This window comes from Paroedura picta, chromosome 7 (genome assembly GCF_049243985.1).
Source record: "Paroedura picta isolate Pp20150507F chromosome 7, Ppicta_v3.0, whole genome shotgun sequence".
Lineage (NCBI taxonomy): Eukaryota > Metazoa > Chordata > Lepidosauria > Squamata > Gekkonidae > Paroedura > Paroedura picta.
This window is the reverse complement of record NC_135375.1, coordinates 122562352-122577372: the sequence shown is the minus strand read 5'-3', so window position 1 is coordinate 122577372 and position 15021 is coordinate 122562352. Positions and strand designations below refer to the sequence as shown.

At 52.9% G+C, this 15021-nt stretch overlaps 1 protein-coding gene across 3 annotated transcripts in view; it reads right to left on the bottom strand.

The window, feature by feature from the left end:
• Positions 1 to 14353, bottom strand: part of VANGL1 (VANGL planar cell polarity protein 1) — a 54298-nt gene extending 39945 nt beyond the window's left edge. Inside the window, exons 1-5 of one of the 3 annotated variants that reach the window (XM_077346274.1) lie at positions 14043 to 14353; positions 12627 to 12742; positions 11624 to 11804; positions 9237 to 9363; positions 721 to 1328 (exon numbers count right to left, since the gene is read on the bottom strand). In XM_077346274.1, coding sequence (XP_077202389.1) covers positions 721 to 1328; positions 9237 to 9363; positions 11624 to 11688 — 800 coding nt within the window. In that variant the 5' untranslated portion in view covers positions 11689 to 11804; positions 12627 to 12742; positions 14043 to 14353. Of the gene's footprint in view, positions 1 to 720; positions 1329 to 9236; positions 9364 to 11623; positions 11805 to 12626; positions 12743 to 13675; positions 13817 to 14042 lie in introns of those variants that run through there. The other 2 variants (XM_077346273.1, XM_077346272.1) reach the window with 2 other exon arrangements.
• Between the last annotated feature and the right edge of the window lie 668 nt (positions 14354 to 15021).

Here is a 15021-nt window from a genome sequence, read left to right as displayed (position 1 = left end):
GCAGAGTTGTTCTCTCTTGCCCCAGAGGGACAGACCAGAATGAATGGGATGAAATTAATTCAAAAGAAATTCCGTCTCAACATCCAGAAGAAGTTCCTGACAGTGGGAGCGGTTTCTCAGTGGAACAGGCTTCCTCGGGAGGTGGTGGGTTCTCCATCTTTGGACATTTTTAAGCAGAGGCTGGAGAGCCATCAGATGGAGAGGCTGATTCTGTGAAGGCTCAAGGGGGTGGCAGATTACAGTGGACAAACGATTGGGATGCGAGTGTCCTGCATAGTGCAGGGGGTTGGAATAGATGACCCAGGAGGTCCCTTCCAACTCTATGCTTCTAGGAGGTCTCAACAAACCACCCCTGCCTGTCTCTTACCATGAAAACTCAGCAAGGCCACCATAACTCTGCAACCCCCTAACCTCACCTTACAGACAAACACAACTAGTTTCAAGGCAAGGAAAGATATACCTGTTTGGAGCCCTCTGTAAAGGAACTAACTTTAGCCACAAATTAAAGTGATTCTTTTAAACCAAATGACTACGGGTGTCTTAACACACCGGTGAATTGGTTGAACTCTTTGGTTGACGATTGGTGGTCTCTGGTTACATCGATTCTGAATTGCCTACAAATTAACATTTTACATTACACTCCTAAAACAAAAAGCGCGATATCAGGGGACAGGCATCACGGCTCCCCCTTCCCAAAACTCCTGGGGGCCTTCAACGTACCTGATGTGTCCCACGCTATAGCAGCGCGACTCGCCGTCCGTGGACCGAACCACCTTGACCGTGAATGTCGGCTGCAGCTGCCTCAGCTCCAGGACCACGAGGGCGAGATAATGCACAAAAAGGAGCGAATCCACCAGCGAGACGGCAAACTGGACTATCCCCTGGTAATTGAGGTCCTTGGCGTCCAGAATGCGGACCCCGTAAAAAAGCCAGTAGGAGAAGACCAGCAGGAAGGTGAGGATGGAAGTGAGGGCGCGGAATACAAACAGTCTCGGGAGCTTGGCCTTGGGCGGGCGGAAGAAGAGGGCCCACGTCCCAATCAGCAGGATCAGGAGCTTGAAAGCCACCGAGAGGAAGAGGCCCTCGCAGGCTGTGCCACAAGCCTGCAGCTCGTTCCTCCACAGGATCTGCGGGAGCAGGATGAAGGCGACGGGCGTGAGGAAGACCAGGAGGCCGAGGACGGTGGCCACCGTGAAGACCAGGTAGCGCCTGCAGTCTGCGCCAACGCTGTCCTCCAAGTCCTTGCCGACGATGGCCACGTCCTCCAGGGAGGCGCTGCGCTCTGAGGTCCCCGTGATGGCCGTCGTCGTCTCACCCCAGTTGTCATCCTGAAGGGAAGAAAAGAACATTTCATCACCCCAGCTGCTGGTGGGCAAAGGGGACTGAGACTCCTTCAGGTGGTGAAAAGCACCACCTTCCCGTGTGGGGCAGTGGTTAAGAGCAGCTGCCTCTAATCCAGAGAGCTGGGTTCGATTCCCCCACTCCTCCTCCGTATGCAGCCATCTGGGTGACCTTGGGCCAGTCTCAGTTCTCCCAGAGCTCCCTCGGCCTCACCTCCCTCACAGGGTGCCCGTTGTGGGGAGAGGAAAGGAAGGTGATTGGAAGCTGCTTTGAGACTCCTTTGGGTAGTCAAAAGTGGGGTACATAAAAATTACGTTTTTCTTTTTAGATACACCTTAAGATACACCAGCATACATTAATAAGAAGAGCAGTGCCAGAGCATGCACATGGGTTCCCAGGCAGACTACAGGCACATAAACCAACCATTCTTCCACTCCGTATGTGTGGCAGCAACCCTGGATGATCAACCAAAGGCACTTTTTAAAAATGGCAATTTTGGGGCCAGGGGAGGGGCTCAATCCCATTTGTTCTGTGGCTTAGGTTCCCTTCCTGCCTCCAGGCAGAATCCCAGATTCTCTCCTCCGCCCGGGCCCCTGGGCCCCTCTGCATAACGTGCTGGTTGGTCCCCTTCCCCCTCCCGTCTACCTTCCTCGCTGCATTCCCCTGAACTTCTTTGCTCCTGACCAAAACAGGCTGTTGGCAACCCTTCTCTGGCCCTTTCCTTTCCAGCTGTGTCACTGCCACACACCCCACGTTCTGTCAGACAGAAGAGAAGCACTTTGGGGAGGGGGGGAACGACCCCGTTTATGTTCTGGGAGCAGTAAAATAAATGTAGGTTTTGCAAGTACTGCTTATTTTTCTGTTCCCACGGCCACCAGCACAATTCTTTTCCCGGAAAAATGTAAAGGAAGGAAATTTCCGGACATTTTCCATCACCGGTTCTTTGGACATCACAACACCCCAGAAGCCACTTTGAGTCCAGTGGCACCTGGCTCTCAGAATTGAACTTCGTAGGTCTTAAAGGTGCCCCTGGACTCTAGCATCGTTCTTTTGCTTCGACGTCTGAATACACTAGAAGGTAGTTAATGCATGATGTATAAACTGCGATTTTTAACTTATTCTGCCCTGTGGCTCTGGCTTCTTTGACCTGCACTTTGTTGCACAACCTCTGGACAGTCAACGGAGCCCTCTGAGAAGGCGCCAGAGAGAGCACGGAGCAGGGGGTTGGGCGAGGTGGCCTGCATGGCCCCTTCCAACTCGGTGATTCGATTCAGACGGCCTTGCTGGTTCTCCACTTCAAGAAGCTGGCCTTAAAGAGACGTCCCCAGGCCAGAGAGCGGCTCCCAGTCAGAACAGCCAGGACTGAGCAAGGCGGGCCAGGAACCCGTCTGAGTCGAAGGTTCCTTCGTGGGGCCACACATCCACAAATGCTGGAGTCTTCCCAGAGCAGCCCTTTTAGACTTTCTGACCCTGCAGGAAGCCCTGAAATAAGTCATGGGTGTGGAAGGAGTGCCATGCCACCACTAGGCTTGCAAACTAAGGCAGGGGTAGTCAACCTGTGGTCCTCCAGATGTTCATGGACTACAATTCCCAGGAGCCCCTGCCAGCAAACGCTGGCAGGGGCTCGTGGGAATTGTAGTCCATGAACATCTGGAGGACCACAGGTTGACTACCCCTGCACTAACGGCCTAATTCGGCTTCGGCACCCATTAAAGTCAACGGCGCCATTGACTACAAGGGGAATTTTGGCTTCTCTGGGTTTACCAGGACCGAATTTCAAAAGGATTGGTCCAAGGGGTCCACTTCTAGGGGCTCCCGAAGAGGGTGCCCCCATCCCTTCATTATATCCTATGAAGGGGACAGACTCTCCAGACAGACTCTTTGGGAGCCCCTAGAAGTGGAGCCCTTGCCTCAAGTGACTGGTGTGGAAGGCAGCCAGTCCATCGGTCCATCATCTCCCGTTTCCCCTGTGGAGAACGAGGCGAGGCCTGCAGAGCAACAGGGGAAGGGGCTCCAATAACATCTAGTGCTATCAGGGAGCACCCGAACTTCCGGGAAAGGTCGCAGAACCCCAGGGGATCTCTCGCGTGAGGCCAGGGTCCCCCAAACCCTGGCTGGGAATCCCTGCTCTGGGGGCGAATGCGCAGAACTGTGGAAAGGGCTCCACGGCAGCAGTGTGAGGAAGCATGTTCAAACCTGAGGAGAAAGCCCAAACCGCACACCGTTAAGACTTATAAGCCCAGGGATCCAAGGAGTGGGAAATGCCCCGTTCGAAAGGCAGCTCTGCTGGAAGGGCCTTGCAGAAGTGAACTCCAGGGTGAATCGGTGGCATTATGCACTTTGGTCTCCCGCAGACTTTCAAAACAGTCTTGCACTTCTGAGTGAGTAAGAAATCCGGAGAGGGGATCTTGGGAACTTCCTTTCCCACCTCCAGGCCTGCCCAACTCACAAACGTCCCAGGCCGTATGAGGGACCCTTCTGCTCCTGCCCCCTCGCCCGCCAGAGCCAGAACTTCCACCCCGCAACAGAAGAGCATGACCCAAGTGCTCCTTTTCACACACAGAGCTGCCATTAGTCATGTGCGATAATTACGGGTGCGGAAAATGGAGGCGGCCAACAGCCCCATAAAAACACAACTGTTTGGGCGGGCGTGTACCAACAGCAAGCAGAGAAGATGTGCAAGAGGGGCTGTGGGAAGATTCCCAGTGAGGATTCAGCACCAACATTCTGGCTCTCTGTGCGTACAAAATAACATGCAGCCGGTGGGATGACCTTGGGCCGGTCACAGCTCTCTCAGAGCTCTCTCTGCCCCACCTCCCTCGCAGGGTGTCTGTTGTGGGGGGAGGAAGGGAAAGATTATTGTAAGCTGCTTTGAAACTCCTTTGGGTAGTAAAATTTAAAAATTGAAAAAGGGAAATCCGTCCAGATTCCTTAAGCTCTTCAGATGGGAGACCACCAAGAAACCATGGGGGGAAATGGTCATCTCTGATAACTGCCCCCCACCCTACCCCAGGCTTACTTGAGAGCCAGAATGTGCTGAGGCAGATGCACACACACACACACACACACACACACACTCCACCCTGCTTGTTTTGGATATGAGCACCGGGTGGGAGTCAGTGTATAAAACCCAGCATTCCTTCTTAAGGAGTTGCAAAGGGATTTACAGTTGCCTTACTTTCCTCTCTCATTAAATGGATGGGGGGGGGGGCTGAGAAAGTTCTGGGAGAACTGTGATGGGCCCAGTATCACCCAGCAGGCCTCATGTGTACCCCTTCCTCTCTCTACAGCAGGTATCTCGCGGGATGGGAAGGGAGGGGGACAGAGAGAGTCCTGAGAGAACTGTGATGGGCTCCAGGTCACCCAGCAGGAGAAGGAGAAGTGGGGAGTCAAGCCCAGTTCTCCAGATTAGAGGCCGCTGCTCTAAACCACTTAGCCCACCGATGTGCTCCCCCGTGGCCCGAGGCAGGGGGTCAGCAACGGCTGGTTCATCGCCTGCTTCCTGAGCATGAGGCCTGTAGCCTCTGCCTAAGATGATTCGGAGCGAAGGTGTCTCTTTGCCACACGTGCTGCTGGCAGCCCGTCAACGAAGACCCGTCAACGAAGACCCCTCAGCAGCCTGGCCCAGTCCCTTGACAGCTGCTTCAGTTCTCAACACTCTTGTCAGCCTGACTTTCCTGACACCCCGGGAGGCAAGTTCAAACCCAGGAGGGCCCCTACGTGGACAATATATCAGGGAGACTTCCCGCCACGGCTGCCCCGACAAAAATCCCTCCTTCCCCCACAAGAAAAGGCCTCCAGCCCCAACACGGGGAAGACCACTGACCCAGCTCTTCTATCGCGGGCCGAAAGCTGGCAATAAAACTCTGAATTAACAGGAAAGGCAACGAGGAGTCTGTCGGATTCACAAAGGCATTCTAATAACCAGAAGGAAAACCACGTGGGAAAGAGGGAGCAGCTGCTTTGAGGCTTCCAGAGAGGCAGTGAGAGCTGGGCCACCCTTGGGCCTGCGGACAGAGGGCTCCGATTCAGCTGGGGAAAACAACAACACCCCCAATCCACAAACAGCCAAAGGGATTTCTCCCAGCCCCATACGCTGACCAGCAGCCCATTTTGAAAGTGACTCGGATTACAAGCGGACCCCGGACCGTAGGCGTGAAACATTTGGGCACCTTGAAGCACTCCAAGCTCGTGACCTTGGTGGAATGAGAAGTGAAGGAAGAGGCCGTGTCCTCAGGAAATAGCACAGAGGGCCTTTGCTGGACATACAGTTTCAGGAGGTTGCCCCACGGAAGAGATTTCCGGGGCATGATCTTTGAAGAGTGAACACTCAGGTCCATTCCGCACAGCATTAATGTTGCTGAAGTGTTACCATTGTGTAACGCTATTTATTTTGCATTATTCACGACGTCGTACACAATCTGCAACACTCCCACAAAAATCGCTTCGTTGTAGCAATTTTCGGGGAATCCACAAAAGCAATTTTCGAGGAATCCACAAAAGTGGGTTCCCCCTTAAAACCCGCTTGACTCTTGAGAACAACCTGCAACACATCCGAAAAAGACATGTGCGTTCTCAGTATAGTGATAGCAAGCATGTCCCTCCCTAATCTCTTGCACCCGAGCTTCCGGCGTCCCGATCGCCATTTTTTCCCCCTTAAACCAGCCTAAGCAACAAATCAGCAATGCTTCTATGGCTTAAATCCCTCCACAAGCAATTGTCCGCAAAGTTTTCGAGCACAATACAGCCCCCTATTCGACACTGCACTAATTTCGGCCAGAAATAGCACTGGGGAGGGGGGGATTTTTTTTTAATTTCAGAACGTGTAAATGAATAAGCGCCAGCTCCTAAGCCAGCAAAAAAAGGTCTTTCTGATACATCAAATGAACAAATATGCGTTGCTACGGGTCTTTTCGTGTTTTTAAAAAACGTTTTTGTGCTCAACATTTTTATTGAAAGTTTTACACAACCACACAAAAGACACAAAACCTATAAAACATTACCACCAACACCACTTAACCCCCGATAATAAATAATAATAAAGACACCTCCCCCCAAAACCAAAAACATACAATAACAACAACAACAAAAAACATTTAGAAAAGACCTCTGACCATCTACAAATCAGGTTCTTTAGTTTTCAAATACCACATGCACAAAAAATATTATTGGAAATCCAAATTTCACAATTAAATCATTCATTAACCATTCATAATTATAATATATATCCTTAGTTAAAAATAATAATATGATGAAATACATATTTACAACTAATAAATATTTACTTTAGAATACACTTCCTTGTCTGAACTAATTTATTCAACATAACCAATAATAATACTCTCATTTACCTTATTACTTTTAAGATAATTTACAAATGGCTCCCAATTTGTTATAAAACTATCTAGCATTTGGTCTCTCATTAATATTGTTAACTTAATCTAACTCTGCATACTCCTTAACCTTATCCAACCATTCATTTACACTTGGTATTTTTTTCATTTTTCCAGTATTGAGCATAAATTATTCTTGCTGCTGAAATCATGTAAAGTAATAGTATTCTCCTTGCTTTTACTATTTCAGGATCCAAAATATTTAATAAGTATAATTCTGGTTTAAGTTTCAAGTCAAGCTTTATTTTCTGACTATATTGATGGATGTGTACCCAAAAATTTTTTTGCCTCTGGACATGTCCACCAAAGGTGGTAAAAAGTACCATCAACCAATTTACATTTCCAACATTTTGTTAAACCAGTTTTGTATATTTTAGACAGTAATACCGGAGTCAAATAACAACTATACAGCATTTTGTAGTAATTTCCCCTTATTTTAGTTGCTAATGTAAATTTTATATCGCTTTTCCATACCATCTCCCATTGCTGAAGCTTAATAGTGTGCCCTATATTTTGTGCCCAGAGAATCATTCTTTTATCACTTCCTTCTCAGTGTCCTTTTTTAGTAACATATTGTAGATCTTTGCAATTAATTTCTCTTCTTGTTCATATATACACAGATCAGCCTCATTTTTTAAATTTTCGAACTGATAAATCAGTTTTAAATTTGTCATATAATTGTCTATATAGAAACCAATTGCAGGTACCACTTGCTACTGTTATATCTTCCCTCTGTTTAAATTTTATTTGCTGTTCAGAGTAATCTAACAGATCTTTATATTTTAGATACTCCTCTGAGTGCCATTTTTCCCTACCATATAATGCCTCATGTGGCGACACCCAGTATGGAATTTTTGGCCACAATTAGTTCTTATATTTAGACCAAGTTCTAAACAGTGCCCGCCTTATACAATGATTTTTAAATGTTTGATGTATTCCTGCTTTCCCAAACCAGAGGTATGCATGCCAACCAAATTTTAAGTCATGACCTTCTAACTTTAAAATATAATTATTTCTTAACGTTAACCAGTCCTTGATCCAAACAAAACTTGCAGCATGATAATACAGTTCTAAATTTGGTAAGTTCAATCCACCTCTTTCTCTACTATCAAACAAATTTATTAACTTTATCCGTGGTTTCCTTCCCTGCCAAATAAAATTTGATAATTCCTTTTGCCAATCTCTAAATGGTTTCTCAGATGATACTATAGGGATTACCTGAAATAAAAAGAACAATCTGGGTAAAATATTCATTTTGATAGCTGCAATTCTACCTAACAGAGACAGTGGTAAATTTCTCCATTTGTCCAAATCTCGTTTTATATCACACCAAGTTTTCCTATAATTGTTATACTCTGGTTTCTCTTCAGATTGCATAAATCTTTCGCCTTTAAAAAAAAAACGTTTTTAAAGGGAAACACGAACACAACTGTTAATTGGCTGCTCTCTTTGATTGACGGGCGGGGGGAGGAAGCATGGAAAAATATCGCCTTCTCTGTTGCGATTTCGCCGAGACCGGAAACTTGTGCGTTACGATAGGAGCGCTAGTGGGAGAGCCTTTTTTTCGACTGAACCGGCTGTGTGCGTTACCGAGACCTGCTGCTTTTGCTTCCAGCACTTTTCAATAGCGCTCAGACTTAGCGAAATGGCCCGTTGTGCGGAATTGCCCTCACTTTGTCACATTCTCCAACAGAGCCTCGACTCTCAAAAACATATACCCGAAAATCTCCAGGACTCCAATCTCGCTCTTTGCCAATAAAAGTGGGGGGTTAGAAGGTGAAGAGGGTCAACATCTGTCATGCCAGCTGTTGTGGAAACCATGGCCTCAGGTCGCCCCCCTCACACAGAAATACTGACAATGTAACCACACAGCACTAACAAAATATCGAGAACTGTTATCAGGGGACCTGAGGGTGCCAAGAGACTGAGGTGCTCCAACCAATAAAGGGGAAAAGAGGAGAAAATACTTAACCCCCCAAAAATGGGGCTCAAGAAACTGAAAAAAGTTAAAGGAGTATCGAGGTATGTGTTTGGTCTAGGCCAGGGGTAGTCAAACTGCGGCCCTCCAGATGTCCATGGACTACAATTCCCAGGAGCCCCTGCCAGCATTCGCTGGCAGGGGCTCCTGGGAATTGTGGTCCATGGACATCTGAAGGGCCGCAGTTTGACTACCCCTGGTCTAGGCCAAGGATGGCCAACTGGGGTTCTCCAGACGTCCGTGAACTACAATTCCCATGAGCCCCCGGCCCAGGCCATTTGGTTTAAGTTTAAGATTTTTAGAATAGACAGTAGAGTGAGGCTATCACTGAAGCCTTACAGTATTTGTAACTTCCATTGCAAAAAATGCATCCCTTTTCGCAGAGTAAATATTTTCATTTCTCAGTGTCATGCATTTATAATATAATATCAGGCTGCACTTGATACTTTTTCAGTCTCTCGGCTCCAGGCTGCCAAACCCGATGCTCAGAAACCCGCCCCTCGTCCCCACACCTCACACCTCACCTGAGCCTCTTCCGTCGGGGGAGAATCGTTGCCCAACAACGGCTCTGCCGGAGGCGCCTGGATGGTGACCGACTTCTCCGACCGGCTGCCGTCTTTGCTCCGGGGCGACTTGTGCCTCTCTCGGCTCCTTTGCCGCGGGGAGAAGAGAGCAAAGGGGCATTTCACCAACGGCTCATCTTGCACACTGGTCGAAAAGGAACCTAACAGGCCTCAGAGGTTTCTGGAACTCCACTTTTCACTACCCGAAGGAGTCTCAGGGCGGCTTTCTGCCTTCCCAACGTCTTCCCACCATGGATTTGGCTGAGCGAACTCTGAGAGAATTGTGACCGGCCCAAGGTCACCCAGCAGGCCTCATGCATCGCAAAGTGGCTCACAGCCGCCTCCCTTTCCCCTCCCCACATCAGGCAGCTTGTGAGGGAGGTGAGGCTGAGAGAGCTCTGAGAGAACTGGGCCTGGCCCAAGGTCACCCTGCTGGCTGCATCCGGAGGAAAAAGGGGGAATTCAAAACAAAGACCACACTCCGTCCAAGAACAATCCAGTATGGGACAAAGGAGAAGAGAAAGGCGCCTTCTGTACAAATGCAACTGTGTTAAGGCTGCAACTCAGGCTCCGAGTGCAAAATTTACACCTTTTGTCTGTCCGAGGGGCCTGTTACATGAAGGCAGAGCGGAGGCAGGGACTGATGCTTGGTTAAGCCGTCCACACCACCCCCCCCCCCGTCTTCTCCTGCTGACAGCCCCCTGAGGATGCCAGGCAGTGCCTTCTGGTGGACTCACAGCCCTCAGCAGCTCTCTATTAGTCACAATGGGCAAACCATTTCTAAGCTCCACAGTCTCTGGCTGGACGAAGACGTGAGCCAGCATGGTGTTGCGGTCAGGAGCAGTGGACCGTAATCTGGAGGACTGAGTTTGGTTCCCCACTCCTCCACAGGAAAGCTGCGGAGTGACCTTGGGCCGGTCACAGTTCTCTCAGAGCTCTCTGAGCCCCATCAACCTTGCAAGAGGCCTGTTGTGGGGAGAGGAAGGCAATGGTAAGCCGCATCAAGACCCCTGAAGGGAGAGAAAAGATGAGCCTAAAAAACAGCCCTCTTCAAAGATGGGGCTTTCCTCTTTCAGAAGAAGCCAAAGAGCAGGGACTGCTTGTGAGGGGAAGAGAGGCCCAGATCCCTGCAGAGCCAGGAGTCAGTTATCAGCTCTCCTCTCTTTGTGGCAGCTAAATCTGTGGCAAACAGAGAGTTGTGCAACCAGAAGAAATAAGAAAAGTCCATGTGCTGAAAGGGGAGAACAAGCCAAGAAAGAGAGGGCCGGGGGGAGGGGGGGCCAAAAGGGCACCGGCCACTCCTGGGCTTGTGCTGCTGCCTTTCCGACGGAAAGCTCCCCGCCAATGGCATCGCCAGCTTCCCACCCAGAGGTCAAAAACCAGGTCAGCCTTTGGAAGGCCAAGAGTTTGGTTCTGGGTGAGCGATGGCCCCAATGAAGCAGACGGCCAAAGGAAATGCCCCCTGACCCCCTGGGGGTGGGAGGAAATTATATGGACATGGGAGGGGGAGAACCCAGGTGCTTGCTAAGGTGCCGGTCTCCAGGTGGAACCTGGAGATCCCCTGGAATGAAGCACCGGAGATGGGTTCCCCTGGAGAAAGGGATGCTCGGGAAGCACTGAACCCTCTGGGGCCCTGTCCTCCCCAAATCTCCAGGTATCCCCTAGCCTGGATCTGGCCACCCTCCCCCCCATCCCCAGCCCATGGGCAGGAGGGACTTGTCAACCCTTCTGCTTGCGCCCCTCTACCCCAGCCCCTATGTGGCAAAAAATGCATCCATTTTCACAAACATTTTTCATTTTTCTGTGTCGTGCATCCCTCCTGGGCAGGGAGGGGGGCACATAGGCATGAACGCCACCCATTTCCCCAGCTGCATCTTGCGCCCAAACTGGAGTTTTGTTCCGTTCCCTACTCCCATGCCCTCTTCCATACACACAGGGGGGGGGGGCTCTACTGCCCTCATCTCCTTCCCACGCCTCCCACTCAGTCACTCCTCTCCCCACCCGCTTCCCCCAACTCTGCCTGTTTCTCGCAGCCCCCCCCCGTGGTGCCCCCTCCTGCCCAGTCACTGCCTACTGCTGGGGGTATACAAAACAGTCACGGAACGGGGGTGGGGGGAGCCACCCATGGGTGTTAAGTCGCCACTGCTGCAAGGATGGGGATGGATCCTGACCCTTGCTCCCAAGAGGACATGATTTCACCAGCACACACCCTGCACTTGCCTCCCCCACAACCCCCTTCTTCTGCCGTGTTCCACAACGGCACCCACAAACAGGAGAGACCCAGGCACTGCCCCACACCACCGTCCCCATGGGCTCCGCTTCACACCACAAAACAGCCAGGCCCTTGCCTCTGGGATTTTTTGGAGAGCCCGGAGTAATGGGAGTATTCCGAGTAGGTCGACTCCGTATCCATGACGGCGGGGAAGGCGTCTCCGTTGTCTCCTCCAGCAGCCGCCAGTCCGAAGGGTCAGCACATGGGAAGTTCTGCCCCTCGGCAGGCAAAGATGGGTCTTCTGCTTCAGCACACACCTGCAGGGGGGGGAACACGACCCCGTGAACTTGCCCCGTTAAATATAAAGAGCTGGAAAACCACTTCTGAACGGACTTGCTAATGAACTCCACCTCAGGATCCCCCTCTCTCTCTCCTGGTAGATGTGGGGCATGTGTCAAGAGTGACAAAAGCCGCCCCCACCCATCTGTCCATGATAGAAGGCTGGGATCTAAATCCGGCAACTCAGAAATTACCACCATAGCATTTGGTGTAAACAGGCTTAAAAAAATTACGCTCAAATATGGTCTCAAAGGGCGGCCGGTAAAAGAGCTGGATTCGAATGTAGCTCCATGTCACATGGCGGGAAAGGAATGGAACGTCATCAGCCTTTAAGGCACTACAAGAAAGGGGTCTCCGGCCAGTCACAACCGGTTGGCATGGCTGTTCCCCTGGAAGTGCTTCAAGGAAGGCAAACCTCTGAGAATTGCTGAGAGGGGCTGCGGTCGGATTTCTGGGCTGTATAGCAATGGTCTGGTCGTTTTGGTCCCTGATGTTTTGCCAGTAACTGTGGCTGGCATCTTCAGAGGTAGGACACAGCAAGATGGGAGCCTCTCCATGTGGACTTTCCACCCAGACACAGGAAAAGCACTTCTGAATGGACGTTCTAATGAACTCCACCCAGACACAGGAAAAACACTTCTGAATGGACTTTCTAATGAACTCCACACAGACACAGAGAAAGCGCTTCCTAATGTCATTTCATCCCCTGGGAAACTCCTAGATAAGCCATAAAATAGCCAGCACCTGTTCACACAATCCACATTTTGGCACAAGGAGATTCCCATCTTGCCATGTCTTACCTCTGAAAATGGCCAGCCACAGTTCCTGGTGAAGCATCAGGAACTAAAAGACCACAGCCACACAGCCCAGAACACCCACAGAAAGGAAACCTCTGGGCAGTTCAGTTGCTCCAATTCTGGGGGGGAAAGATGGATCAGCTTCTCTGTGAAGATATTTAGTCTGGGCTCAGACCAGAGATCTCCCCAGGCCAACAGTTGGTTCACGTCGTCAGCTTTGGGGGTCTGCTTCACAGAACGTGCCCATCCCACCCCTGAGCACACAGGAGCACCTCCGTTCCCCCTCCGGCAGGAATGGCTGACTCCCTGGGATAGTTGCAGCTGCTGCCCTCTGCTGGGAAAGGTCAGCCACTGCTCCGCCCTCAACTTGGTTCACCTTCTGAGAACCACCTCAGAGGAGAGCAAAGTTCGAATCCAGCAGCACCTTCAAGGGCCACAAAGTTTTGTTCCCGGGATGAGCCTTTGTGTACACCCACAAAATGCACCTGAAAAAAGTGGGGGTGCACCGCAATGCTCATACCCCGGATAAAACATTGCCAGCCTTGGAGGACCCCCGGGCTCGAGCTTTGTTCTGCTGCTTCGGACCACCGGGACCCATCCAATGAGGTCTGGGAGAGCCAGGATTGGGCCTGCCATCTTTGGACAGCATCCAGGGAAGCATCTGAACCCCCCCAACACCCCCCCCCAGTTGCTTCCCCCCATTTAGAGGGTCCTCTGGGGACGGGAAAGGACAGAGCCCCAAAGGCGGCTTTCTGCCAGCCAGAAGCAGGGGGGCTGCGTTAACACCCCCGGGGTCCCAATCCAAGGCCTCTCCTTCACAGAGGCTTCCCCTCCAAGAGCCCTCTGGAGCGCTGCCAACCTCCCGGCGGGCCCTGGAGGTCTCCTGAAACGCCGCCCGACCTCCAGACCGCGGGGGAAATGGCTGCGGCGGCGGAGGGGGTGCTCCGGGGCGCGACGCCCGGCCGAAGCGCCTCTCCGGGCTCCGCACCCCAAGGCCAGGCATTCCCCGCCCCCGGAATTGGCAACCGGCGAGAGGCAAAGCGGCGACTCACAAGCACGACGGCGGCGGCGGCGGCGGCTTCTCTTCGCGAACGCAGCAGCCGAGCCCCGCCCGCTCGTCCCCGGCGGAGCCGCTCAGGATCGGGGGCAGCGCAAACCCGCCCGCCTGCAGCGGCCACACGCCGAACCCCGGACCCCTCCGGCCGCCTCCCGCCCGCTCCCTCCCGCTCCCTCCCTCCCGGAGCCGCGTCCCGAGCGCGGCGGCAACCTGTAGCGCGCCTCGCCCGCCCGCCGGATCGCTGTCTGCAAGCGGCCGCGCCCCCGGGGAGGGAGGGAGGGACCCGGCTCGGCCCCCCCGGCCTCGCCCCTGCGCCTTCCCCGGGAGCGCCCCAGGGCGCCCCCCCCCCCCCCCCGACTGACCTGCGCGCCTCTGCCCGGGCGGCGCACCTCTGGCGGCCGCCGCCGCCGCTGCTGCTTTCCGCTTCCTGCGCCCCGCCCGGCCGCCCTTGCTTGCTCGCGAGGAGGACAGCGGAGCAGAGCAGAGCAGAGGCCGCCGGCTGGCTGGCTGGCTGGCTGGCAGGCTCTCGGGCGCCGGGAGGGCGGCGGACGGATGCCAGCCCCCCGGAATGCCCGCTCCTCTCCAGGCGACGCAGCTCAGCTCCCCTCGAGGAAATGGGGGCTGGGCTGGGCTGGGCTGGGCTGGGCAGGGGAGGGGGCCTCGATGGCATGGCACCCACTGCCCCCCATCTCCAGGAGTCCCCCCCGGATTGGCCAGCCCCACCCACTCATTCCCTGCCCGTGGCCGAGGGGGATCGGGCTGCCAGGTGGGGTTGCCAACTGCTTGGAGGGGCTCCTGCCCCCTCATCCCCAGAGCAAAGGTTTGCTTCCGCGGCCCATTGCCAAAGGGACGGAGTATGCTGTTGACCGCCCCAGCTAGAAGGCCGCCCTCCGCCTGGAGCCTCCCAACCCGCAGTTTTCAATCTCTTGCGACCCCCTTTCCCAGCCTTGATCTCTGTGCGCGCCCCCTCCCCCACCAGGGACGGGGCATTTTCCGTGGGGGGGGGGGCCTCGCCCTTGGGATGCCCTCCCCTTGGAAGTTTGCCCGCCCCTCTTTTAGCGCCAGGCCAGTTTCCTTTTCCTAGGCTGAGAACCTTTGAATGAGCCGCCGCTTGCAGGGGCTCATGGGGATTGTAGTCCCTGGACGTCTGGAGAGCCTCCTGGACTCTTAATGGGATGTTGTTTCCCAGGTGCTGCTGTTTGCCACCATGCCCCAAAGCGCCCCCAGTCAGTCTCCCAGGACCTTTCCTCCAGGTCTGTTGGCAACCCGACTCAAGATCCCTGGGGCCGGCGTGCCTCGCCTGAGTGTGGCCATCCTTAGCGGCGAGAGTGCTCCCTCTGC